This window comes from Syngnathus floridae, chromosome 5 (genome assembly GCF_059516105.1).
Source record: "Syngnathus floridae isolate MCC-2025c chromosome 5, RoL_Sflo_1.0, whole genome shotgun sequence".
Taxonomy (NCBI): Eukaryota; Metazoa; Chordata; class Actinopteri; order Syngnathiformes; family Syngnathidae; genus Syngnathus; species Syngnathus floridae.
The window spans coordinates 9702357-9728735 of NC_142417.1; the positions used below are offsets into that span (position 1 = coordinate 9702357).

Sequence of the window (26379 nt, forward strand, 5' to 3'; positions counted from 1 at the left end):
AGATAATACTCAAAGCTCACCTTTAGGGGAAAATGGTTCAGAGATGTATTATGGGAACCTGTGCTACAGCGAAAACGCAGTTGTTGTTCATGTGTGAACTCCGGCATTTCCATCCCCACAGTGGCTGTTGGGAGCTCACGGCGCTCATAAGCAGTGCAGGTTATGCCAGTGAAGTGGGCTGGTCGAATTAAATAGGCTTCCATAACAATGTTCCTTGAAACCTGTACAAATCATTGTCTGTTGTCTGAAACGGGTTCTAGTCTGTTAAACAAGCCTTGATGAGATGAGAGATCCTACCATGTTAAAGTCCTGAGCATGGCTGTGCAGCTGAGGCCAGGCCAGAGACTCCAGAGAGCCAACTATGGAGCTGCAGGCTCGCTTCTCTCGCTGAGCCAGAGCAAGGATCTGGTCATCCACCTGCATCAGGTTACTGCCCATCTCGACCAAGACCCCTGGCAACTGGGGCAAATACAGACACAGCACACATTATATGCGTACTCTTTGGCAATTCAGTTATGTGCTGCAGAGAAATTAGCTTTAAATACAGGAATGAAATTCAATTTGACAGTTAGTCATAACACCCACCATCTTTGTAAAGGCAGATTTAAAATAACATAAAAAGCCCTGTACATGCATTTGACATTTGTAATAAAATTTCAAACCTCTTCCAGCTGTTTGACATATTCCATAAACTTTTCCATCATCTGTGCAACGTAGAGCACATCCACTGAGTCGGTAAAGCCCGCAGCCTCCAGAGTGTATTTGCGCACTTGGTGGGCCAAAGTAACAGCATTTGATGTATTGATGGGCCTCTGCGAGCCGAGTGTTTGGAAAACACATTTTAGTTGGCATTGTTTAACATTCAGAACACATTCAGCACATATGGCAGCATCACTGACCAGGATGAAGGTATGCAGGACACGAGTGATGCCATTTGTGTAGTGACAGTTTGTGTAGTTGCCCTCCTGCCACTTCCCAAAGCGGTCACATAGGCGGGAGGCCTTCTTCTGCTCCGCGTCGCTCTCTACAGACAGGGACGGGTAACGCAGCTGCAGGCAGTACTGATGAGAGGTGATGCCTGCCAGAGTTCTAGGCCACCTGGAGTTCCCACCAGAGCAGAAAGTGAACAATGCTCATTTAAAGAGTCAGCGTTAATACATGCAACTGTAACTTACCTGAACTCGCCACGGTTGTTAACAACTTTATCCTCTGGGCAGAAAGAGGCACTGTTCTCGAGGACCACTATTTCAACAGAGCGAGATGTGTTTCCCCTCCCGGTTGTAACCACACACTCCCACTCTCCACTGGCCTCCACGTGTACGTCGAAAAGAATAAGTTCACTGGATATTAAGCAAAGGAGAAACTTTGTGAACATTGTCATGAAAAACATTTGGACCTGAAAGCACCTGAAGCAGTCTCTTCACCTGGTAATGAAGGTGCAGTCATGCACTACATTGCTCTCCAACTGGACACCCTTCTCTGGGTCAGAGGTTACCAGCTGACCATTGTGATGCCAGTGCAAAGCAGTGACTTTATCCACCAGGGCGGTGGTACAGTGGAACGGCAGCCGATCCCCTTTGAAGACCACCTGCCGTTGAGAGGGCAGCAGCGTCAGGGTGTGCAGGTCCAGAGGGCCATCTGGCACGACGGAGAGGACAACAATTCAGATTGACACAGAACACGGTGCTACCCGACTGAGCAGATCCTCACCACAGTTCAACTGGCTTTCCCGGAGTCCTCGTAGTGGTTTTCCCCTTAGGCTTCTCGGGTAAGCGCACAGGGTTTCATCCCCCAGTCGAGCTGAGCTGCTGCGAAAGAAACCGGGGATCCAGTGCAGCCCGCAGTCACATGACAAGTACTCTGAGTTGAAGTTCCTGGTGACAAAACTCACCGTCATGATGTGCGTTGCTGGGACAAGACTTCGTAGTCATGCCACATTCCCAAAACGTGCACGTTTGGTTAATTTAAGACTCAAGGCTCGGGTGGAAATGGATAATATGATATGATGATATTGTGTGATGTCTTCACCAAAGACCCTCCGCAATTTAATTCTTTGGAATTTCGGCTTGGAGACAGCAACTATTTTTGAGATAATCGCAATTCCTGATCAACATGTGTCCACAGTAAGTTTACGATTAATATGGCTATTGGATATTGACAAAAGAGACTCACACAAGCTTGAGGGATGGTAGCTCCTGAAACACGCCTGGTTCCAAGGTTGATATGATGTTTCCTGATAAGTTCCTAAGCAAGCACAAATTGGATCAACAAGATATGTTGGTAGTCTTCCCAACACACAGAAAATGCAAGTACATCATTTTAATTTCCTCTTACAATTTAGTGAGATTAGTCAGCCCTTGGAACATGTCTGAAGTCAGGCAGCCAATGCGGTTGTTGGACAGATCACTGACGGAAGGAAAAGACCAAGAAATGCATTTGGTTACATTTGATGTGTCCCAGCAACCGATGATATCATGACTCCCATCACGTTATATTTCTGTGACATCAGACTGAACTCCATCATTAACATATGACTTCCCATCGTTTTGTACCACATGAAGGCCTGCAAAGTTAGATGAGTGTCTGTTGTCTTCACCTCACTTATCTTTACTCCATGGTTCCATGGAACACCAGTAAATGTTTATCGGCAAAAGCAGGGCCCCTGGCCTGAGTGTGATGTATTGCCACAGCCAGAGAGATGTGCTCTGGTGCTCCTCTGACACTACCCAGCAGAGTACTGTCCAAAGCATGTGTTTATCTCGCCCTGTTTGTTTTGAGAAGCCCCAGACCTTGCAGGGAAAACACAAGCATGGGGCTGAGGGAAGGCGAGTCACGCGGGGCGGCACAGATGACAGCAGCTCCAACCAGCATCTCAATTAACCAGTCAACCCAACCGACTTGCTGTGCGGTGTGCAGCTTGAAGATGAGTTTTGAAATTGTGGATGCGATATAGTATATATTTTTTTTGCCCAAACAGATTTCAGGCTGGCTGTATGTCCATGTCAATCAAATCTGCTTTCAAGATTCTATAATGCTGACAGATATTTAAACTGTTCGACGTGACAATGGGAACTGTTTCTTTTGCCAAATAAATTTGCTTTAGTTGCCAAATAACATCAGCATTGTTCTGTCCTCTGATTTCAGTATAATTTAATATTTCTCATTAGCATGATGTATTTGAATAAAATATTTTTGTCATATATTACTTGTTGGATTAAGTAAAGTGAGTCCAGGTGCCAGATGCAAACCCTGCCGCTAAGTTTGAGACATGATGGAACCGTATCCTCCATCCCAGAATGCGAATGGCGTGATCTCATCTATTTCTAATTACATATAAAATAAATATCTTGAGTGCGTTATTGCGTGTGAGTCATTCGAGCAGCTGACCATTGAGCTGCTGCCATTGTGTATTTTGCGAGAGCCTCACGTCTGCCATAAACTGCCAGACCAAACCTGTACTATTTCAAAAAGATTGATGATTCTAAACTCATAACTTGTCTTTTAACATTTGCAAATTTCTTCTTACTGCACATGCCGCTGTGAACTGGAAGGTGAACCACATCCACTTACAGTTTCCGAAGCTCTGAAAGACCTTGGAAGGCTCCAGGCATGATGGTGCTGATTAAGTTGTGCTTGAGATCCCTGTGGAGAGAGAAAATATGAAATGATATAATACACACAGGGGCAATGTTGACACGTCTTCAGGAACGCTTTATGAAAAACAAGGCAACTGCGAGAAAGGGATTCTCATGGCCTAGCTTGGTTCTTCAAGCAGGACACAGCAGGATACTGGAAATCTTATCCCAGCAGCCACCTGGGCTTGAAAAGAAACATGCCCCTAAAAAGACCAGATAAGTCTTCTCTTTTTCTGAAAGAATTCATCCCGTGATTTTCTCCGAGCGACACCATGAATATTAATTCTTTCAGCTGCCTTTGAAGATCTAATTTTATTCTGCCCACCGCTCTCTTCTCCACCCGCTTCCCATTCCACATCCACACCCATGTGCTAAAGGATTTAGCAAAACTCCCTTGCGTCCAATCAACTTTGTCCTGTGTTTGATTTCACATCCAAGTTTTTTTTTTTTAACTGCTCTGGAGGGAATAGTGAGGTCCAAGCAGGTCAGGAGACTGATGGCTATCTGCAGGACACGGTCGATGCAAGTTGGAATCTCCGCCCTCGTTCAACATGAAAAATGTCCATTTACATCACACTTTCATCACGCGGATTTCCGCGCACGAGCATTAACACCAGCCTATACAGGATGTGGCCTTTATCTCTTCCAATTTTATAAAGGATGCTACTGCAGTAGGCACGTCATCAGGGGAATCGCTGTGACAAAATCTGTCTTTCCTCTCAGTTCTCTACAGTGCTGCCTCACGCCTTGCATAACGTCAGAGCTAGAGTATTTTGATCAAGCTGTGGTTTCAGAAAACAGATTCCACAAAAAAGGTGTGGTACATCTGGGATGGGAACTTTTCTAGATTATTGATGCCAGCAATGGCTACCTTACGCAAAGTATGTACAGTATATGCACTATATTGCTTGTGATGAAGAAATGAAACATCAATTATGCTTCATGAACCAGTTATTGTATTTTTTAACTACTCTCGACAACATTAGACTGAAAGTACGCTGTCTTGGCACAGTGCCATCTGGAGGAGTCAGGAACTGGTTCAGGAGGCAAATTTGAAGCTTCATTTTCCGATCACTGTATATAATACGAAAAGCTTTTGCTCTTTAACAGCTTCAACTCTTCTGGGAAGGCTGTCTACTAGGCTTTGGAGTTTGTTTATGGGAAATGTTCCTCATTCTTCCTGAAGCGCATTTGTGAGGTCACACACAAATGTTGGACCAGAAGGCCCGGCACTGTCTCCGCTCTAATTCACACTAAAGGCGTTCTATCGGATTGAGGTCAGGACTTTGTGCACTGGTGCACAGTCATGCTAGAAGAGGAAGGGGCCAGGTCCAAACTGTTACCACAAATTTGTCAGCAAGGAATTCTCAAAATCTCAAGAATCTAGTACTTTGTATGTATGCTGGAGGTTTTGAACAATTTAATGCCACCAACGTTCCAGCTCCTTCTTCAGCTAAAGGGTGCAATTATAATCAGCATAGTCCAAAATTAAATAATAAACCATTGAATTTATAATCATACTTCTTCCAAATTATGAAGACATAGAATTTAAATGTTAATAGTTGCACATCCTTGCGTTTCCTTAAAATCTCTTCACGAGCTGCTCACAAACGAGAAGGTCGATATTTAAGTGATGACTCGCGAGGTGCCCTTTTGAGCAGACCTTGACAAGAACTTCACAACTCAGTAGCCTTGACTCTTTACGTCTGACAACAGCTGTCAGCAGGTAAGGATAGTATCAGACCCAAATACACTTCAAAGCTTCATGCATGCTGAGCAAGAATATGACATATGAAAAAAGTGTTGCGGTTGTAGCAATATGTTGCTATATCTGCTTCCTTCCTTCCAATGAGGCCTCTTATCTGATACTGTACTGTATGGGCCGAACATCTGACAGGCTGCCATTAAGAATGAAATTTTCTTTGGCTGGAAAAGAGCAAGAAGAGGAACGTGCTTGGAGCCAAATGCTAATGAAGATGTATAATAGTATAGAGTTCCATTCTAAGGAGAACCGTGTCAGAGACGTGAGTGCTCCGTTGACATTGTTTAGGGCCCGGCCCCGGAGGGAGCTGGAAAAATGACCGAGGCCGGGGAATGGCCGCTCATTATCGCTAGACTGGAATCAGGAATTTCCTGTTCCTGTAATTTTCATATGGAAAGCCATCGCAGTCCTCAGGCAAATTTTTTCACTGTAATTCTAGTTATCTCCTGTTTTAAATGTATCTACGGGTTAAAAGTACATTTTGAAAATGCGAAAACAAGCATTTACTGGTTCCTTGTTTCCTGACAAAGGTCAGAGAAACCATTTTTGTTGCACGTGTCATTTCCCGTCTGGTTGCCGTCTTAGCAAAGCCCCTCACTCGTTTATTTTTACAGTTTCCTTTTTCTCCTTTTTTTTCACAAGCTAGTTTTTCCCCTTCAGGGAGGGGCAGGTGGTTTGGGGCATTGAGCGCTGAGCAAAATTGTCCCTGTGTAGCCCCCACCTCGTTACTCCTTAACACACTTATTCACAATGGGGTCTCTGTGCCGCACCCCCCAAACACACTCCTGCCTTTCCCCTAAAACAGGAAACCAGGATCTGCAGAGGTCTTGTTTTTCTACTAATTTCCTGCTTTGTTACCCATTGCCCTGATTATTTTCTTTCTATTCTCTGTTCCCTTAAGATTGGGCACCTAATCAACCTACGTCTGGAAACTGACTGCTTTGTGAATAGTCAAGCATAAGTTGGTGAAACAAAGATAAGCTATTGTGAAAGTTGTTGCTCATTATGTAATAATATCCTATATTCCATTTTAGTGATATACTTAAAATGATTGGAGCGATAATTGAGACATCAAGGGGGGGGCGGATGGGTGCACAGGAATAATTGTGCAACATTTCTCGAGTTGATTAAATGTGTTATAGTCTGCAGCAACAGGAGTGTGATGCTATCCTGCCAAGAAAAACTTTATAATCTTCAACTTGTTGACTTCATTTTTTGGCATTTGGAAGGACCCAAGAAGCAGACCATTACTGCTTTAACGCTTGTGTTGGCTTCACGGCACAACTAGCAAGCACGGTGTCTGCCATTAATGATGTTATGTCAGTGATAAAACATTTAATGCACTGGGAACAGAGCAGGAACAATAGCTTGGACTGTAAAAGGCCAATGAAGAAGGCGCCTCATTTTTGTGGTTAAATCTTCAGCAATAAGTAGACTTGATACCTACAGTGGAGCCTGCAGAGCCCAATGCCCCAAAGTAAAGTACAATTTAATCATGGAACATATTCTGGAAAAATGCACCACAAAACTTAAGTGATCCAAAACCAAGTGATCAAAATACTTTGAGATGACCAGAAATATCAAAAGCATTATAATATGGCATCCACTAAACCAAACAAGCAGTAACATTTCTCTGCTCCTGGAAGGGATGTTAGGCTGGCTGATGTGATGGCGGAACATATAGAAAATGTGAGCAAGGAGAGTGTTTCAGCAAAAACAAAAGTTGTGAGTCCAGAGAGAGCACAAGATTTAAGGGCATTTGTCCATATCAACCTTTCCCAGGAAGTGTGTGAAATAGATTTAGTGACATATAAAGCATTCAATTTAGTAATTGGCTTATGAGGTGACTCGCTATGTGTTTCAATAAAGCCCCAGAGCCATGCCAGAGCTCGGCTTGTAACACAAACACCCCGCTCCTCCAGTTTATCTGCAAGACACATCTGGAGTCTATCAAGTCAAGCAGCGCCCCCCTTTCTGTTTCCTCTCTCCGGCACGCTTAACCCTTTCCTCACCCGCTCTGCCCCTGCGTGATAAGCGGCGAGGTTACCCAAGCAAGATGGTGCAGGGAAATGTGCAGACGTAAACTTTCATTTTTTAGTGTATGGCATCTAACGTCCTTTTCGAGTACCGCTCCTGTGTGAACCCAGACGGGTCTGGAAAGAGGGTCTTCGTTCTGTATTTATTTTTTCTTATTGTGCTGCCCACCTCTTCTTTGTTCCAACTCATCAGCGTCACTCGCTGAGCCTCTGTGGAAATTTCTTGCTCAGGAAAAACAACCCCACATTTATTTAAGACAAATTGCAGAGGCATGCCTTCGCCCTCTCTCGCTCCCTCGCTGGTTCTCTCCGGCCACCATACCATCTATAGCCATCATGGCAACCCCTCCCTTGTGTCGGTTAGCCTGTTTAAATTGGACTACTTCCTAACCACAAAACGCTCAAGAGTCGCCTGTCTCCCATTTAGCAAAAGACACAACGTGTGCTCACTTTGATCAATAATAAACATAATGTGATAATGCCGCCTGGAGTATATATAACATGGATGTGGACCAAACCAATCCGACATGCAAGCTAAATGTTGCATGATGTGCTCTCGCCCGTGAGGCTCATTTTAAACTTTTGAGGAGTCTATATAATGTTGCCAAGCGTCTGAGTCACCAAGTTGACTGCTGCCGTTCAGACCTGTCCACTGCAGCGTCCTGCTGCTCCTTCATCCATCATCATGGATGCCCTCTGCTCTCACTCCTCGCTCCCTCTCTCCTCCCCACATAAGGGTGAACAGACCCGGTAATGAGGGCCCCTTGCGCCTTGCCTGCCTGTCCTGCGTGTCCCATGGTGCAGTGGGGGCCCGGTTGGACAGGAGCCAGGCAGCCTCGGCCCGCTTTTGCTCATTATTCTCATTACCTCACTTCAAATCAGCACTGGACAGGCTGCTGGGATCTGTCCACAACTCATAAAGGTCCTGGCTTGTTAGCTCCCATCGGAAAGGGTGTTCGTGGAGGTACATGTGAAGGCCAAATGGCCAGTACTGTACTATTAGCATGTCAACTTTAGATCAATACGAGTTACTTTCCTGTAAATGTAGCATTTGTAACATCCTCCCAAGTATCAAAGTGAAAAGTAATCTGGGCATTTTAACAGTGCCATGAAAGCCATGAAGAGCTTCTATGTTCCTCGTTTCCACTGAAGTCACTTTGGAACCATTCGCCGTTTTCCAGAATGAAAAATTGGTGAAATCATCCTCCAAGAATGAAAAAAACACCCTTATAACCAACAAGTACAAAGACAAACAAACACTTATACCAGACTCCATGATTTTGAATTTTCTCATGTTTCCATTTGGGTCTGCATGGAACCTTTCCCTCCAGCATTGAAAATGGCTTAGCCTGGCTATCATGCATTTTCCATTATGCCCCAAAAAAATAACTTTCTAACACACAGATGGACAAACAAACAAAATATGGTCATCCACTATTATGTTTACTTTCATTACCAGCTCAACATTGTAGCCATCTATGCATACTTTTGTTTGTGTGAGAAGCCACACTACACTAGCGCGCTTTGCCACAGAGGCCAGGTATGATTCAACCCCAAAACTGGAAAAGAAATGAGGCATTCCGAGATCCAAATGTAGCTTTTGGACGCCACGGCTATTTAAAAGAGCTACAAAAACACAGTTCGGAGGCAAAAAACAAACAAGCCTAAATTGCTCCACTGCACTTGGGTGGTTTGGCGAGTTATGAAGGCAATCGCGGCTTTGAGGAGGTTTGTCCCAATGAAAGGGCTAACTGTGTAGATTTTTGGGCGAGGGCGGGCTGACCTACTCATTTAATCGCCCTGCTAGCGGCAGCAGATCAGATTGCCTTCACAAAGAATACGTCTGGTGTGAGTGTTGTCTTTACCAGAGCTCTGAAGAGAACCGAGGGTGCAAGCTTGCTCAGAGTACACGCGGCACTCCTGCAAGGGGCAGCACTCGCTCATCTTTAAAGCCCCAATTTGACCTTCGGTCTGCTTCCTGACTACTACCGAGGTGCCCTTGAGCATGTGCTTCCATCTCCCCACATCACTCAGCTCTGTGGCTGCAGGAGTGTCATCGGTTCTCTGTGTGGCGAGCAACATGGAAAAATATATATAGCTAAGTGAGAGTTGGATTTCCACTTGAGGGACTATAATAAGTAAAATACATGTTGAAATGCTTTTAAATTAAATTAAGCGTGTATGTGTGTGTGTGTACGTCTGTGCGTGCGTGTGTATGCAGCCCCAGGCCACTGAATGTTTATTTTCTAGTAGAGGAGGAGATGTTGTGTATTTCCCTGTTCTGTTTGCTCAGTCCTAGTGAGCTTGCCCTTTGATTACACCACTGACCACATAATAACTGTTCACTACTGTTCCAAATGACAAGAATATGGAAATGACATACTGGAAGCAATGAGACGGCAAGGACAGCGGCGATGGCAGGTTCATTTGTCCAAACAGAAATTGAAGCTGCAGGAAGGAAAATGTATCACGGCTCCATCTCTCCACAAATCGCTACGACGGTGAATTTGAATGTGACATTTTTACCGTCAGACAGCCATTTTCCCATGCGCTTCATTGCAATGATGAGCGGTGCAGCTCAATTAAAGGCTGAGTGAGCAGACCTCCACTGTTGTGTGTCAGAGAGCCAACAGAGGAGTGAAATGAGGCTTGCCTGATTTTGTATGTGTTCTCCTTGCAACGAACACCCACAAATGTGAAACTCTCATACGTGTTGTCAACCTCTTCCAGTCTCCAAGAAAAACTCCACCCTGTTGCCTCCTGCTAGTTTTACCACTGCTGCACATACAAAACCGGCCTGAGCGTCTGAGCTCGGGTTTCTCGACCCAACGACCCTTCAGCCTTACGGGGGAGCCTTGTCCGCACGTAGAAAAACAAGCACATCCAGCTCCTTTTACAGTCAAAATGTTCCTTTGCTATATTCATATGGGTGGCAGATCTGCATGGCATGTGGAACTAATATTCCTCTATTGTGTGTTTGCAAAACGACAGTGCAGTATGCAGACTGAGTGTGTTTGTTGTTAGCTACTAGGGTGCTTCAAGGCTTTACTGGCATCTTCAGTCATTTGAAGAAAAAAAACTCTTGAAGAGCCAACTACAGAGAGCCAGACATGTCAAGATGTTACTTGTAAACATTAGGCACACCTGACCAATAAGATTCTAAGCGATGTCTGTACAAAGATAATAATACTCACTTATGATTTACTGCGGGGTGTTAAAAGGGATCCCACACACCTCAAAGGAGAAAATAAATTGATAATACAGTGGAACCATTTTTAGTCCGGCCAGCATATTTGGGAAAAATATGCCTCTAAAGTTATCACAGAACCTTACAAGACCTCAGATTTCGACTTTGGATTTATTCCGAAAAAGGATTTATCTCAACAAGGGGCGTTAAGAGACAAAGAATGTACAACCATTTATGGAAGATAAGCAGAGTAGGAATATCCAGCAGTTTTCAAAGTTATGATTGAGTACATTATGTAATGGCTATAGTTGTTTTCAAATTAATATGGTTTTTACTCTTCTGCATGTCACAATAAACACATTTTTAAAAATGACTGAAATGTGAGGAAAATATTGCACCATTACAATGCTGTATTAAAGTTACTTGGAGTTTTATTTTTGAACAGAAATTATAATTTTTCTTTTTAACTTATAAATCTTGGAGGTTGTTGAAGGTTTTGTTATGGATTTCCATTTGCGCTTATGAGGAAATGAATGAAAACCTATGCTGTTATACTAATGGATGATGATGATAAATACTATATTATATCAGGATTTATCTATCAATGTATCCGTGGTTAATGATATTTCTTAAATCAAAAAAGGTAATATAAAAAAGGTAATATAGTGCATCAAAAAATTGTTTAGTGGTGACGTTTTGAATTTGTTTATACAATTATTTAAAGAAATTTAAAATTTAAAAGATAATACGATATGCTGACGTTTACTTATAATATCGTCAAACAATTCTATTTGTACTTGCGGCAGAGAGGTGGGGGGGGTCGCAAAATGTTTTCCTGCTTCTAGGTGGGGACGTAACAGAAAATAATTGAGAAGCAGTTTTACATTGATACAGTAATGCAATGCATTTTACTGATGTCTGTGTGCAATTTTCCATTATTATAGAAATACAATTCTGTAACCAAAATTATACTGAAACTTTACTATGTGACTTGCAACTGTCTGGGAAACGCCCAGCGTCAAAATGGAAAAGGCTAGACCTCACACGTGACCTTAATGAGTGCTATAGAAAATGGATGGCAGGACTGCACCAAGCTACGCCACAATGACACAATCGCACCATACCTTGATCCACTAAGAACGAATCAATAAGGTCAGCCCACTCATAGATCAAAAAAACTAATAAAATCTCCATACTGTTAATTCCACATGCCTGTCACCCGTCAAACAGCTCATCGAAAGAACTAACGATGCAACTAACGATGGCTCACCGAGGTAAAGCTGACAACCTCCCATGATGAGGGATTTACCTGACTGAGAATGACTAAGGTGAAACTATGAGAACTTGTCAGTGGAACAAATGCATATCCAGCCAGAGGAGAAGATCATCCTCCTTGCTGGACTCGAGCCCACTGAGTGGAAGCACACAAGAGCTGCTCAGTTCTCATCATATCCTGTCTGATTTGCTCCCCACGGGCCTCCAAAGTGAAATAGCAGCTCACACATATGGTGAACTACACGCGCAATACACATGCCAGGCTGATTATTGAAAAAGATTGATGAGCTACTCACAGCTTCTCCAGGGCATTAAGTCCAAAGAAGGAGCCATTGTTCAGGACCCTAATTTTGTTGTGGCTCAGTATTCTGCAAAGAAACACAAAGAAAACGTGTTAAATATTCCTTTGAGGATACATTGAAACACATTTTATTCGGCTGACATTTGTTTTAGCCAAAGCGGAGGAAGTTAGGTTTTCATCGAGTTGCACACAACAAGGACCAGAGCCAAATGACTACATGAGCACTTGCTGCAACAGTCACACGTAATTTTCCTGGCTAGACAGTAGACTAGATGGTTCCAATTAAAAATGGAAAAGAACATCAAGATTATAAGCGGTATGCTAATCTTGATCATCATTTTGCATGCATTTTGTACATCAAAAGCAAGTGTGTCCGCATCAAGCGCATGGCAAGGCAGCTCAGTAGGCCTTTTCCATTGCTTGCCCGTCTTATCACTACACAGACACAGTGGAAGTGAGACTGAGATACGAGACAAGGGATCATGGGAAATGGAAATTCAGAGTCAACAAGGCTCTTCACTCATCACAATGTGAGCGTGAAGTCCGAGTGGCAAGCGATGTGACTTACGTGACTTTCTTATAGTGCAGAGGAGCAGGAAATGTGGGAGGGCTCCATAAACAGGATGTTTGCTTTGGCTTCATTAAGGTAGACCATACTTAAGTGGTGAAAAAGACAACATTTCAGACTCCACTTTCATAGACACGAAAGACAATTTCTTATAAACAAACTGCATGCATTGATCTCCAGCATGGCGAGCCCATGCACTTTTTTTGCATTAAATTTAAAGGGAATGAACAACTTCCAGTGGACAGGAAGCAAGTTAGTTGTGTTCACGCCCACAACGGCGCTAACGCCCATTTCAAACCTCACCCATCTATGAAAATGCCAAAAAGAGAGAAACTCCACCCTCATGCCCAGTTAAACTGCATTTTGCGCTAAACTTAAGATCAGGACAAAATTAGAGACCCTTGCGTCACCTTCTTCAAGTCACTGTCATCTAGTATTATCCTACCAAATGTGGAAATGTCACTATTTCTAATAAACATGTGGAAGGGGAGCACATGATGAAAACGAACTTGCTTGAAATATGTGAATAAAGCCGCTTTTTGTACTCTCTTTTAACGTGTGTGTCACGTTGGAACCTTCGGCATGCAGCGCAGTGTTATAGTTGTTAGCACTTCTGCCTTAAAATTGTAAGATTCAGTTTGAATCTCAGCTCCAGCCTTTCTGTGTGCACGTTGCATGTTCTTCAAGTGCATGCATTGATTTCTCCAGCCTTCTGCCCACATAACATCTAATATATTTTGTTAATTGTTTGTACATTCAAACAAACAAATAAATGAGCATGAATTGTTGCTTGCCTATATGTGCCCATATGGGCGTTAGAAAATGACTGGGCGGATAGAACTGGAATTACAATGAGCTGAACCTCACGCTATTATTTTCAAGAACAATTCTCTGTAAACCTGGAAGTCACCTGCTCACGAGAGGACAAAACTCTGTTCCTGCCGTCCCCGATTCTAAAATGGTCCAGTCCCATTCATCTATATATAACATCTTCCACGAACCAGGAAGTGGCCTACACAAACTCAGATGAAAACAAACACAAAAACATTTTTTCCAACTTATGTTGTTCAGTCTTGGCTGGTCTATGTGCGATTGGGAATGGGAGCAAAGAAAAAAAATAGGCAGGGGGATGTGTTTTCTCCAGTCTTAAATGTTTTACATTGGCTCCAAATCAGATGTAGAGTAGATTTTAAAGTTCTGCTGTTGGTGTATATGTAAAGATTTGGGTCCTGAATACAATAGAGAAACACTGATTGAATATAAATCAAGTAAGGCTCTGAGGTCTGCAGCCTCGGGTCAAATAATGGAGTTCGGAGTTTCAAGCAGACATGGTGAAGCAGCGTTTAGGTGTTGTGCTGCAGGCAAATGGAATAAATTGCCAGCAAAAATGAAGTCAGCTCCAAGTGTAAATGTGGTTAAATACAGGTTAAAATTATGATCTCCAAAATCATGTTCTTGCACTGTATGTTCTGTTTAGCAAGCTATTTTTATTTCTTTGGTTTTCATTTTGTTTACAAATGTTTTAAAATGTTGTCATTTTAATTTTGTAATGCACACTGAGATAATTCATATTAAATGTCTTATTTGTGTTCACTAATGTTGTGTTTACAACTCTGGTTTGGACGAAAGGAAAACCAACATAAATGGTGCTTACATTTGGTGTGGTTCACGGTTTGAGTCACAACTTGTCTGGACCGCCCTTAAGATGGTTGGAAGTTAGCCGTAAAGTGAATTAATCCTAATAATAATGCTGTCTGCTGGGTAACTGCTTGTCACAACATGCGGTGACTGCCTAACAAAAATATACTCAATGATTTTTTTTCCTTTTTGTCAACAATTCAACCTTGACAGAGTGATAGTTTTTTTTTCTTTTTCTTAACCAAGCTTGTTGACAGTTTTGTTTATGTTTATAGCCCAGTATGCTGCCCGGTGGTGACTCACTGCAGGGGGCCGCCATCATTAACACACCTTTCCGGTTTCACAACATTTTCCTTCATAGCACGTGGCCATTAATGGGGTGTTTGCGACATTAAATGTGCCCTAATCAAGACAGTCAAGGCATGGTTGCACCTTTAAAAGGAGGGCTCGCTGTGAACAGTCTGTGTACCACTCCCCACCCCCTCCTCACTTGTTTCCTGCCACATCAATAAAAACACTGCCTTCAGCCCCACGCCTTCCAAGTCATTTAATGACCTGATTAAATCATCCAGTTATGGTTTACTGGAACAAACTGGCCAACATTCACTTCTTCCCTTCCACAAACACTCTTTCAGGAAGAAAAGAAAGGCAGCTTGTAAGCAAAATAATTTTTGCCTGTCAACGTCTTTCTGCAAACATCGTCATTAACGACCACATAAATGTTGCACAAATGACTACTGATAACAACATGGATAGGTTTCATTCAAGGTGTGGTGGTGCTTGTTGTCCAACCTCTTCTAGTAATACGTTATGCTGCTTAAAGGCAAGCAAAAGTGAGCCACTTTTAATATGTTTGGCAACCATGTTTATAACCGGCACTTTGGGGGGAATAAACTGAGTGTGAACATGTGTTACTATGCATCAGTCCAGACCGTATATGTGCAGCTCAGACATAATTCATTTGAAAACATTCTCGTTTTATGCTTATACGGGCTAGGGCACCTGTGACCCTATAATGACTCTAATGCAGCATAGAAAATTGCGGATACGTCATTTGCATGAGATATTTAGTCAAACCACCAGTAAGCTACTTCATTGCTAAATCCTGGCAATTTAATCATTGTAATTTAATCAATAGGCCTTTCCCTTGATATTTAACATCGCAACATCTTAAAAGGTCACGCATAAGGATCATTTTGTAGAATAGTCCGCAGTCAACACGTAGCACAGCACAGGTGCAGAATGGACATGTTGTCATGACTCCATAGAGACAATGACTGAAAGACATTTTAGCGCGGATAAATGACGCATGTAGTAACCCGAGTCTGAACCTCTGACTCCCAACACATAAGGTCTCTCACTTGACTTTGGCCACAGTATCATTGCCATAACAGAAAGCAGCCCTGAGATGAAAGCTTAAGACATCCGGAACTGGCGGAATAATTCAAAACAGATAGAGAGGAGAAAGTCCCATCTGGTGAAGGAACATGCCATTTAATTCAATGCAGACAGTTAAAATACAGATTACTTTTCTTTGACTCAGCTTATTGTGAAACAAAAAAAAAAGTACATTAGTCAGAGGAGTGACCATATGTTTGGCTCAATATGCAGGCATCACCTCTATCATCTTCAAGAAAATATGCTTTAAACTCTTAGAATAGGCTTACAATTCAGACCAATATGTAATATGATGAGATGAAATATAGATAGATGAACTATTTAGATGAAACTCAAAATACTGCGATGATCCTTTTGATAATTTCAGAGGTTGAGAAATACTAGTCTCCCACACACATAAAAATACTCAGTTATTGTGGCCAGCTCTGGTGGTTTAGTGCAAGCTCATTAGCACAAAATTCAATGCGAGCATTCCGACACGGTTTGTCCCTGAAATGAAAAGTATCAAATACACAAGGTCAAAGTGACTCTCAAATTAATTTGCCTGTGTTTCTCATTTTCGAGAACAAGCTGGACTCTTTGGAGGCTCACAACGAGCACTTTCCCCATTTGGGAAAGCCAGTTAAAAATAATGCTCTTGTAGGCCCATATTAAACTTCTCTTGCTTGTTGGTACAATAGCCAGCAGCTCAAACAAGTTCCCAAGGCATGCGATTGTTCAGTGCAATTAGGGCTGATGATTGATTACTGTTCTAATACACCGTTTCGTGAAATTAAATCCATTGTAACCAATATGAGCATTTGACCGGAAGTCTCTTAACGGGAAGTTCCTCCCACATTTGTTCCTCCAGAATAGACCTCAGAAATAAGGTGGATATAAGTTTGTGGTTTCTGATGGATGTACAGTATTTGACTGTGTGTTGCGGACATGTGGAACTTTTTTATATGAGTCCAGCAAAGACTATTAAATCTTCTTTATAGCTGACATTCACAAATAAGCAAGGACCACAAAAAGTGAGTTATGTAAAACTCTCTGCAGTCAAAAAAAGTCGCGGATTTCCAGATTTTTTTTTTTAGCACTTCCAGACTTTGCACCCTCGCATGTGCATGATGTTTAGCTACACTGAGGACATTGTTCTCTTAAAAACAATAAAGAGAGAGCTACTCTGAGAAAGAGAGCGGCCGACCTCTGTAAACAGACAGAAATAGTCTGCGCTCCCATTAGGCTAAACAGGAAACCCAGCCAATTAGCTGTTTATTCAGAAGCCGACTTCCAGGGTCAGGCCTAGGAGAGAGAGCATTTCCCGGACGGCCATTGGGCAGACGGATCGGAGCAGTGTGAACGGGGCGGGCAGGTGGCTGCTGACACACACGAGGCCAAACAAGGTAAACACAGCTATGGACGAAATGTCCTCAAAAGATCTAACCCCATGTGGTGCGTCAACTGAGGCTTTGTGAGAGACTAGCAGATGGAGTACATTAATCGAATTAGCTGCACGACACATGGCGGAGAGACACCCTAACTCAGTCCAGACCATATTTAACATCTTTGATTCACTTAAATATTGAGGCCCTGGATGCTAATTGAGTCGATGTCATCCATGTGAAGAGTGAGGCTTCATGTCAGTCTTGAGAGTCGCATTCAATGACCTCTTCTAACCCATTTACAAGCAATGCACAAGCCACTGACGCCAGTTTTTCATGTTTAAATTCTGAGACTCCACCAATAGAAATTTCCAAATCCACAAATTAGCTCTGAGTTGTACAATCTAAGTAAAACTTGGTCAACCTGAAATGGTGTATACTAGAGAAAATACATACTATTTATACATTACTTTCCATCAAAGTCCAATATAAATTGTCTTGCATATCAAACCAAGTACGAGTGAGGAAGAGGAAGTCAAGCCCAAAATACTTTACAATAATATGTTCAACGAGTCTAAACACTGCATTTTGATTAATATTGCATTTGTACAATATGAGTCAAGCAGCAATTTTTCACCCCGCTTTTATCCATCTACGGGGGCGGCCATTTTCCCACATGCTGTCGACCGAAAATGACATTACAATTGTCAGGCAATGAGATAAACCAAAACAGGTGGATTTTGCCTGTTCCATTTATATTCCACAAACGAAACACTGATCAGAACATTGTGTTTTGACTAGCTGAGCCGTACAAAACATATTATTACAAAGAAAATTTGGGGGTTGAGTTCTTCTTTAAAAATACTAGTCTATCGTACTTAGAATACTAAGAATTGCTACTTCCCGAAAAGAGTTAGGCTACTAAGAATTACTACGTCGCAAAAAGAGTTGGGCAGCTACAACGTAAAAAAGAGAAATATGCCGCTTGAATCGTTTCAAGCATTTGTTAACAGTTTGGTTTGTTTTACTGCTCTGTCATCTCATACTATATGGTAACATATGCCGCACATTACATTTCAAAAACAACAAGACATTATTGTTTATTTAAGGGTTGGCTGTTCTGTACATCAGTGAATATGTTGGTGTCTCAAAGCCAGGTCCTTAGAGACCAAGTTATTCTGTTGCATGGTTCATTTCCACATGTGGTCAACGCTGCATGCCCCTGTATGTGTGTATACCTGTCAGTAGTGTGCACTGCAGCTGCCTTTCATTTTTTTTCCACAGCTGCTTTTGGTTGCGGGTCATTGCATGTATGGTGGAGTTGTGAAGTGTGGTGCACAGCAGCAGCAGCAGCGGCAGCAGAAGCAGAAGCTTTCCAGATCACAACCTAGTGCAGAAGTCCAAACCGCAACCAGAAGGTCGAAAAGCCAAACACAAGATGATCACCTCCCTGCTGCCACTACAGGTTTGGTGACAGAGTTCTCCATCTTTTTAGTATTTATAATACAATACATATACAGGAAATGTTCCATCCTGGTTTGCTATTTGTTTCAGGACATGAGTGAGATGCATTAGTGTGTACTCCAATAGGCCTGTGTGGCCTTTAAATATTTACACATGCTACACTGTACTTTATGATCTGCAGCTGAAGCACTCAATGAGAATGAAGTTGTTAAATTGCAAAAGAATGCAATTGCAGTATAATTGGCTTGTGGGCTTCTGGGTTCAAATCTCCGCTCGGGCCATTTTGTTTGCATAATCTCACTGTGCTAATGAGTTTTTTTTCCCCCCAGCTTCTTCCCACATTTAGTAAACATGCCAGGTTATATAAAGACTACAAATTGTCCATAGGTGTGAAGGTGAGAGTAAATGGTTATTTGTTCATTTGTGCTCTGCAGTGAGTTAGCAGTAACCAGTCCTCGCTTCCCGCCCAAAATCAGATCCGTCCCAGCCCTAATAAACTACAAACGTATGAAACTCCAATCATAAAATGAGACACGGTGATAAAGATAATGATACTTAACCATTGCACCCCAAGAGTTATTTCAGCATAGACAAAGCGGCGCAGCTTCAGTCCAATAAAGAGTGTCAAAACAAGCCAGTGGACCACTATGTAAACACCATTTAACTCCAGATTTGGTCTTTACACTGGAGGACCACACGCGAGGTGAAAGAGCGAAACCCTTGAAAGAGCCGTAAAAGCAGCCTGAATTCAGAGACCAATGGGAGCCAGATAATGAGAGTGATTTTTCCATGAGAGTCTCGTGGCTGAATTCAACTTGTTTTAATCAGCATACTGACTCCATGATGCACAACAACCTGTGTCCCAGTCGTGCTTGCGTTCTCGTAAATAAAATAAGTTTCCGAAGAGGTGATTCAGGTCTGGTGAAAGCATTACAGGCCTGCATCGCGTGACTAGTACTTTGATTTGTGTATGTTATGGCTCAGACGAGTCTACGGAGCGCTCGCCATGTTTTTACTGCTTTTTCTTCTCCTCTCGTCTTAGTTCAAGTGGACTGTGGATCAAAAAGATACTTAGCTTTATAAATGGATGTACATCACGTACTTTGCACTCAGAGTAATGAGCACAGACATGGCAGATCAACAATACAGGGCTGCCAAAACAAAGATGGGTTCACAGAAAAATCATTACTGAAATGCATTTTGCTGGAGTTAATCATCACAGTGTTTATTTTGAAGCTCCTCTGAGTTATGAGGGAGTTGAACCTTTAAGGCTAAACGTTATCCATTTTAGGATGATGGTCCAAGTCTCATTTTTTTAACACACACAAAAATCGAGTTATTTGCTAACCCACTTATTGGGTAACTGTGATTGTATATATGTGATGCGGTTTGAAGCTTCATAATCAAGTTTAGAAAAGTATTTTCAATCATCATATTAGCTTCAATACATGGCCCCTTTTGGACCCAGCACCCATTTACAATGAATGATTAATTCTTGGCCCAAAATAGTACGATGCATTCATTAAAGTAAAGGCAACATTTTATATTACTCAAGACCCTTGTAAAAGACAAGTGTAAAAACAAATGATAATACAACATGTAAATATATATTTCATGTTTAAGGATAAGCACATGATGTAAAGATAGGTCAGGTGTAGATTTCTATGTTTTTATTTCTATGTTTTATACGCAAATGATGTGCAAGTGATATCGCAGAGGTATGAAGACCTCAGTGCCACAAGAGGTTCCAATAAGAATATTTTATCTGGTATGCAATCTTCATAATATTTGATTCATGCATAGCTAGATGGCGAGATGATGACATTCTAATTTATGTGTTTCATTTGGTGTTGTCACTAGTGCGTGTGCGTCTTTATGCAACTCAAAGACAAAAAACAATTTGCTGTTGAATTTAGATGCAAGATAACATGTTTAATTTAGCTTCTGATGTCTGAGGTTTGGCCAGACACTATGTGGCTTTTTGGTGATTATAGTTTTGGCCTAGTAAATTGTCATTTTGGGAAACTGTGTGTGAGTTAAAGGAGAAAAAAAACTGTATATAAATATCACACCAGCATGTTTGTGCCAAGCCGGCACAATGTTGTTGCATTTCCTGCCAATGGCTATGCCTATGCTAATCTCAAAGTAAATAGGATTTTTATCATCCCAGTTGATGATGTTTACAATAATTGTTTGCAGGGCTCAAAAAACCGTGTCAATTGAATCCTCATCTCTCTAATGGACTCTTGTGGAATGGACTGAGTGGGAGCACAAGCAGGGATCTCTCAGACTGTAAAGTGGCTGTGTCATCTTTGATGGAATAAGTACTTTTGAAGAGGCCTCCAGACCATGCCGCACTATTCAGCATTTGAGTACGTCCAAATTGCTTAACCCTTTCGTTGTCAAAATACAACCTGAGCCTATGATCCCGATAGCCCCCTTCAATCCTGAGCTCATCATCTGAGGGTCACTGTGCTCAATGCAAAAAAAAAGACTAAATGCCCTTGAGCACAACAAGCACTTTAGCAGCAAATGCATGTCAAGATTAGAACGTCATCATTGTCCTTGAGCCACCACCAGAGAACACTGCCTGACTGCGAGGTTCGTTTAATACTTGTCATGGGAAGGAGCATCCATGTAATTGCACGCAAAATATTTTTTGTCTTGGTCGACGATGATGGAGTGAGTCAGAACTCTGAGAGACCGCATTGAGGGGTGGAAGAGATTATTAACTCGCATCCTGAAGTGGAAAAAACGACTACGTAACTTCAAAAGCAAACTAAATGGAACACAGTGGCGCAAGAAACAAAAAACCTCAACCAAGGTGGAGCAGCTGTAAAAAAGTATAGACAAACAAACAAAACTACAACATATAATGTCATACTTTGAGTTGTTTATAAAAATTGCACAAATAATCTGCTCGAGAAGCCATTCGATTTTCAGAAAGATCTGAGATGTGCATAAATGTTTTTAATTTCCTTTTTGCTATTATAGTTCACTTTGCTTGACTTCACAAGCGTAACCTTGAGGTTCACTATAGGGAGTGCACGCCCGCATTTGCTATGTGCATCCCGCTATTATAAAACACACTGCATTGTGCTCGATTTAGCAGACGGGGCTATAGGCAGCGAGCCTGTGTGGTTTGTGGTCTGCAGATTTACATTCATGTGTGACCCTATCAGATGTATAAATGTGGAAAGTGTGCAATTTTAACTCCGAGAGTGTATGTGTGTGTGTTCACGAGTGGTCCAAATGCTACTGGTCTAAAATTAAAATCAGGGTTTTAGAAACGTCTCTAATTAAGGTGGGGAGGACCGAACGGCTATTTTGAGAGCTGCGGCCACGCACGCCCTTGCCACATAAGTGTGTGTGTTTGTGTGTGTTCAGGCAAACCGATGCCATGAATACACACACACATACACACACACAAACACACGAGAGAAGGTCTCCTACTTGGCATTAGTCGTATTAGACAACGTGTGCATGAAGAGTTTTACCAAAGATGGCCAAGTCGAGAGGCCTGAAAAAATAGCTGCCGTGAATATTAACAGTTGAAATTCCGCTACATGATAAAAAGTCAGAGACAAACCAAAGCGGAATGTTTATGACTGGCTCTCACGAACGCAATAGTCATCTTAGCCACGGTGTTAAGTGTTTTTACATCTCTAATGAGGCAATTTGGTGAATTTAGCATCTTGAATCCGCGAGTGGAATGCGGTGCGGACGCCTGGTCACACATTGTCTCATTGTTTGGTCTCATAAGCAGCCTCTGTGTTCTGCTCATGAGCAAAGCCCGCTGCTGGGAAATATTGCGTGTACAAAAGAGCGGAACAATTTATCCCACTTTCTCTATGAAGCATTTGTGACCACATTGTGCCTGGGGTATTGTTTTTAGATTTTGTGATTAGCACAACAAGACAGCAAAAACCAAAACACAACTTCATCACTTTGACTGATTGAGTCAATGATTGAGTCATTCTTTTTTAATGGGGGCTATTGATTATATCGCTTAATAGTGTAGTTTTGAAATTCAATATTGTAACGCCATTTACTTTCATTGTGTTTGAGTACAACAAAGAAAATGTTCTTCTATTTAACAATAAAGGTGCCAAACTCAGTTGGAATTGGCACGACCCCAGGTGCTGTAGAAAATGGATGGATATATTGAATATAATGGAATTACACAGTACAATCCAGAAAATAAGACAAAACATTATATAACAAAACAAGGTTATATATGTTGCCCCAAAAATCTACAAGTGAATTTCAATGAGGGCTGGCGTCAATGATCTTACCATGAAAAGGGCTCCAGCCACTTTTAACAACACACTCATGATTTTGGTCAGTGGGAGGAAGTCATAAGAAAAATATGCATGCATGGGAACATTCACACTGTACAATGCAAACCTCTTGACCACCATGCTGCAGAAAGAATTATGGTGAGAGGTGTTTGTGTGGTTCTAGAACTTTTGGAATGACAAATGAGAGACCGGAGATTGCGATGTTGATTTTCATGCAATCAGATACTTCCATAAACTGAAATGTAGCTATTTATGATTAAGGAGTTGCCTAAACAATGTATGTTTTCATTTTCCAGTGACTTCTTTTTAATTGGATGATCCGGAGAGCGATATTTATTTTTCCTTCGTCTCTTTGAAACTCTGCCGTTGTAATTAACGTGGCCGTTGGCTCGCACCCGGCTCTCAACGTGCAAAATGTAGCCGAACTCGTTGAAAGAAATGCGGTGATCTCATTGCACATTAAATCCCTTTACAATAGCTCTTTGTTAGTTTCCGAAAATAAATCATTTGTATGTTCGCCATTATTTCTTTCAAAGGTTGGAAAGTTAGATACTGTGGTGTCCAAAGACTTTACTCAAATGAAAGCGCTAAATGTGATTGTTTTACCTGCAATTATGTATTATTTGAAGGATTATGTGAACGAGCAGGATTGTGTTTAATCAAATTGTAAAAAGGAAGCACGCAGACCTATGTTATTGTAACAGCAGATGAATGCACCATTGTCATGCATATCACACACACACACACACACACATTATAGCCGCAGGCATTCCCAATATAGACCGCCATTATGTCCGTGCGTCTGTATCCATGTGTTTGCAGAGCCAGAACGGGAAATTCGGGGGCCGCTGTGGTCAAACACAGGGAGAGGGAAGTTAGCACTGGCAAGGAAACGTCAAAGTCAGGCATATTTGGAGTAAGATAAGAAGAGCCTGGAGCGAAAGGAAAAACTAAAACAACACCGAGCCACTTGAGACGACTACAACACATCTTTGTGTCCTTGCCAAGGCTCGGAAACATTGCGGCGTTTTAATCAACATGTATGGCCGAGTAATGAAGATATGTCACGGCACAGTAGGTGTGCATCTATGATGGGAGGGGTGGAGGGGTCACATTACCTTGACCTACAGGGGTATTATAAAATCCCACCCTTGTGTGGCATTGGCAGGTGCTCTAATAGGCCGTAAACTCCGAGTATCCAGTGTCAGGCCTTTGTTTGCTTTTTTGATTTATTGCTGACCGCTGCCCCAGCTCACATGTGCGGAGGCGTGCCCCCTCCTCTCAACACCTTTTCCCCCCACATAAATAAACTGCAGCGCTGCAGGAATGCCTCAGCCCGCGCCGCTCCTCCCGCTATTGGGATCCTCCCCGCTGATAAGACGACTGCTCGAGACATCTCATTGACGTGCTCGTACTCCCCGTCTGGACACACGCTCGCGCGCTCTGACACATCTGCGAGCTCCGTGTTTGGCCGCAAGCTGGAGTTTAACAAAGGGCCTCATAAGAAAAAACGACAACCGAAGGGTTCAAATTGATACCAATGTAGCCGATCAAACATTCCGTCAGGTGAGTTGGCTTTGAGTGAACAGAAGCCAACAGATGTAAGCAATAACACGCACATGCTGCTTGGATGTTGGATGCGTGGCATCGCGAATACAAAAGCGTGCAATAGTGGAAGAGGAACATCTAAGGTTAGTTCAAATATTGTTTCTAAAGTCAGACAAAAATTCCGAGTTCTACTGTCTTCATGTCAGTTCTCAGGATATTTTCTCTATGTGACTTTTTTTTCATTTGACTATTTTGCAAGTTTCTTTATACATAATCCAACAATAAGAGGAACCAAATGTACACTAGAGAGTCAGCGGTGTCTTCTTTTTATTGCGAAGAGATTCAATTGCACATAACCAAATCCTCTCGCTCCCTTTGTGTTATTTGCCAAAACAGAGAATACAAATGATTCAAAGAGTAGAACATATGATTGGCAAGAGACCCAAATAAGGAACATATCGCTTAAATGGCACATGCACCTCTGTGGTTGGGCAGTACAATACGGCTTTATATTTAGTCCAAAAATAACAAAAGAAGAACAGAATGTACTATGAGTCAGACAGTCAGCTGCATTTAGTTTTTACTTTCACATCAAATAATTCTCCTTCTCCACATTTTGTGGTTTTTGAAGCTTTACCATTAAAAACGTTGACACTTGTGTGAATGCCAAGAATGCTAAAACATTGCTAAACCACCTGTTCAGTTATTCAGGTTTTTTTTTAATGCCGTCCTGAGGAATTTTTATGGAATATCGAAATAGTTATGGAATGCCATTTTAATCTTTAAGTTAAATTCAACTATACTCAACAGTGACGTAGTTTGAAGACACATTTTTCTAAAAAGTGTTTTTGAAATGCTACTTCTGTATTCTTTGTGCTGAATCGAGAGTGAGACGATTGTTGATTTATTGTAGCAAAAGGCAGGAAGTAGCAGAAACAGCCCCTTGGGCCGAGACAGAAGTGACCAAGAGCTGCAATTCTAGTGTGCACGACAAGAGGACATGTGCAACAGGGACTCTCAGTGTCTCACTGGAGAGCCAACAAGATTGCCACTCTTGTGCTTAACAGCACCCTTACACTGCAGCTGTTCTGGGTGAGGGGGCATCAACCAAGGACGACCATGTTGACCTCACAGCATGCCTGTCCTCTAATTTGGGTCAACACCCACCGGGCCGACACCAACAGTCGGAACAATGATGACAGAAGGACGACAAGCACGTGCAATAAGGCGCAAGGTGACTTCCTGTACTCCATATTAGGGTTTGAGGCACACCACACTCTTCCTGCATATATTATATATATATATATATATATATATATATATATATATATATATATATATATATACACATACTGCATATATGAGCTATGTTATACAATTAACTACTTTGTATAAGTGGAAAAGGATTAAGAGGAAAAAGGTCAGATGGTGTTTACTTTTGGGGCTCAACTGTAAAAGAAACTGATGTGTGTTTCATTTCAGAATGCATACATTGTGTGTCCATCTTGAATTTCTTTCTTTCACCCCCTCCTTCACGTATAAAGTCTAATAATAACAAAGTCCTGGAGAAAAGATCTGCTTGACTGAGGAGCCCTCTTTGTCAGGGGCTGCAGGGATTTGGAGTCTCCAGAGGCACATCCCTCTGAACCCCCAGCCAAACTTTTCTCCTTCCTCCTCTGCTCTCACTCTTTTTCTCCACCTCATGTTGCACTTTCTCCACTTCTTGCTTGCATATGCACCGTCCATCATTTGTCCTCAGTCTGTCCTGAGCAAATGCACTTTTCACTGGGCTTATCTAACTCCGTCTCTCCTCCTCCTCCCCCAGAGAAGCAGCTCCTCTGCAGCCGTGCATAATTAGGCCTAAACACAAGCCTGCACAGGCTCACATCTGGAAGGAGTTTG

General features: G+C 42.1%; 1 protein-coding gene and 1 long non-coding RNA gene across 2 annotated transcripts in view; one reads left to right on the top strand and one right to left on the bottom strand.

Moving 5' to 3' along the window:
* Positions 1 to 26379, bottom strand: part of adgra2 (adhesion G protein-coupled receptor A2) — a 34050-nt gene that overhangs the window by 4320 nt on the left and 3351 nt on the right. Inside the window, exons 2-12 of the mRNA XM_088375910.1 lie at positions 12192 to 12263; positions 3571 to 3642; positions 2335 to 2406; positions 2173 to 2244; positions 1711 to 1874; positions 1425 to 1638; positions 1176 to 1340; positions 900 to 1098; positions 663 to 812; positions 298 to 459; positions 21 to 221 (exon numbers count right to left, since the gene is read on the bottom strand). Of these exons, the coding sequence (XP_088232036.1) occupies positions 21 to 221; positions 298 to 459; positions 663 to 812; positions 900 to 1098; positions 1176 to 1340; positions 1425 to 1638; positions 1711 to 1874; positions 2173 to 2244; positions 2335 to 2406; positions 3571 to 3642; positions 12192 to 12263 (1543 nt within the window). The remainder of the gene's footprint in view (positions 1 to 20; positions 222 to 297; positions 460 to 662; positions 813 to 899; positions 1099 to 1175; positions 1341 to 1424; positions 1639 to 1710; positions 1875 to 2172; positions 2245 to 2334; positions 2407 to 3570; positions 3643 to 12191; positions 12264 to 26379) is intronic.
* Positions 16930 to 25702, top strand: LOC148398048 (uncharacterized). The gene is made up of 3 exons (XR_015858702.1): positions 16930 to 17185; positions 18449 to 18629; positions 25545 to 25702. It is a non-coding gene; the product is annotated as an uncharacterized LOC148398048 (long non-coding RNA).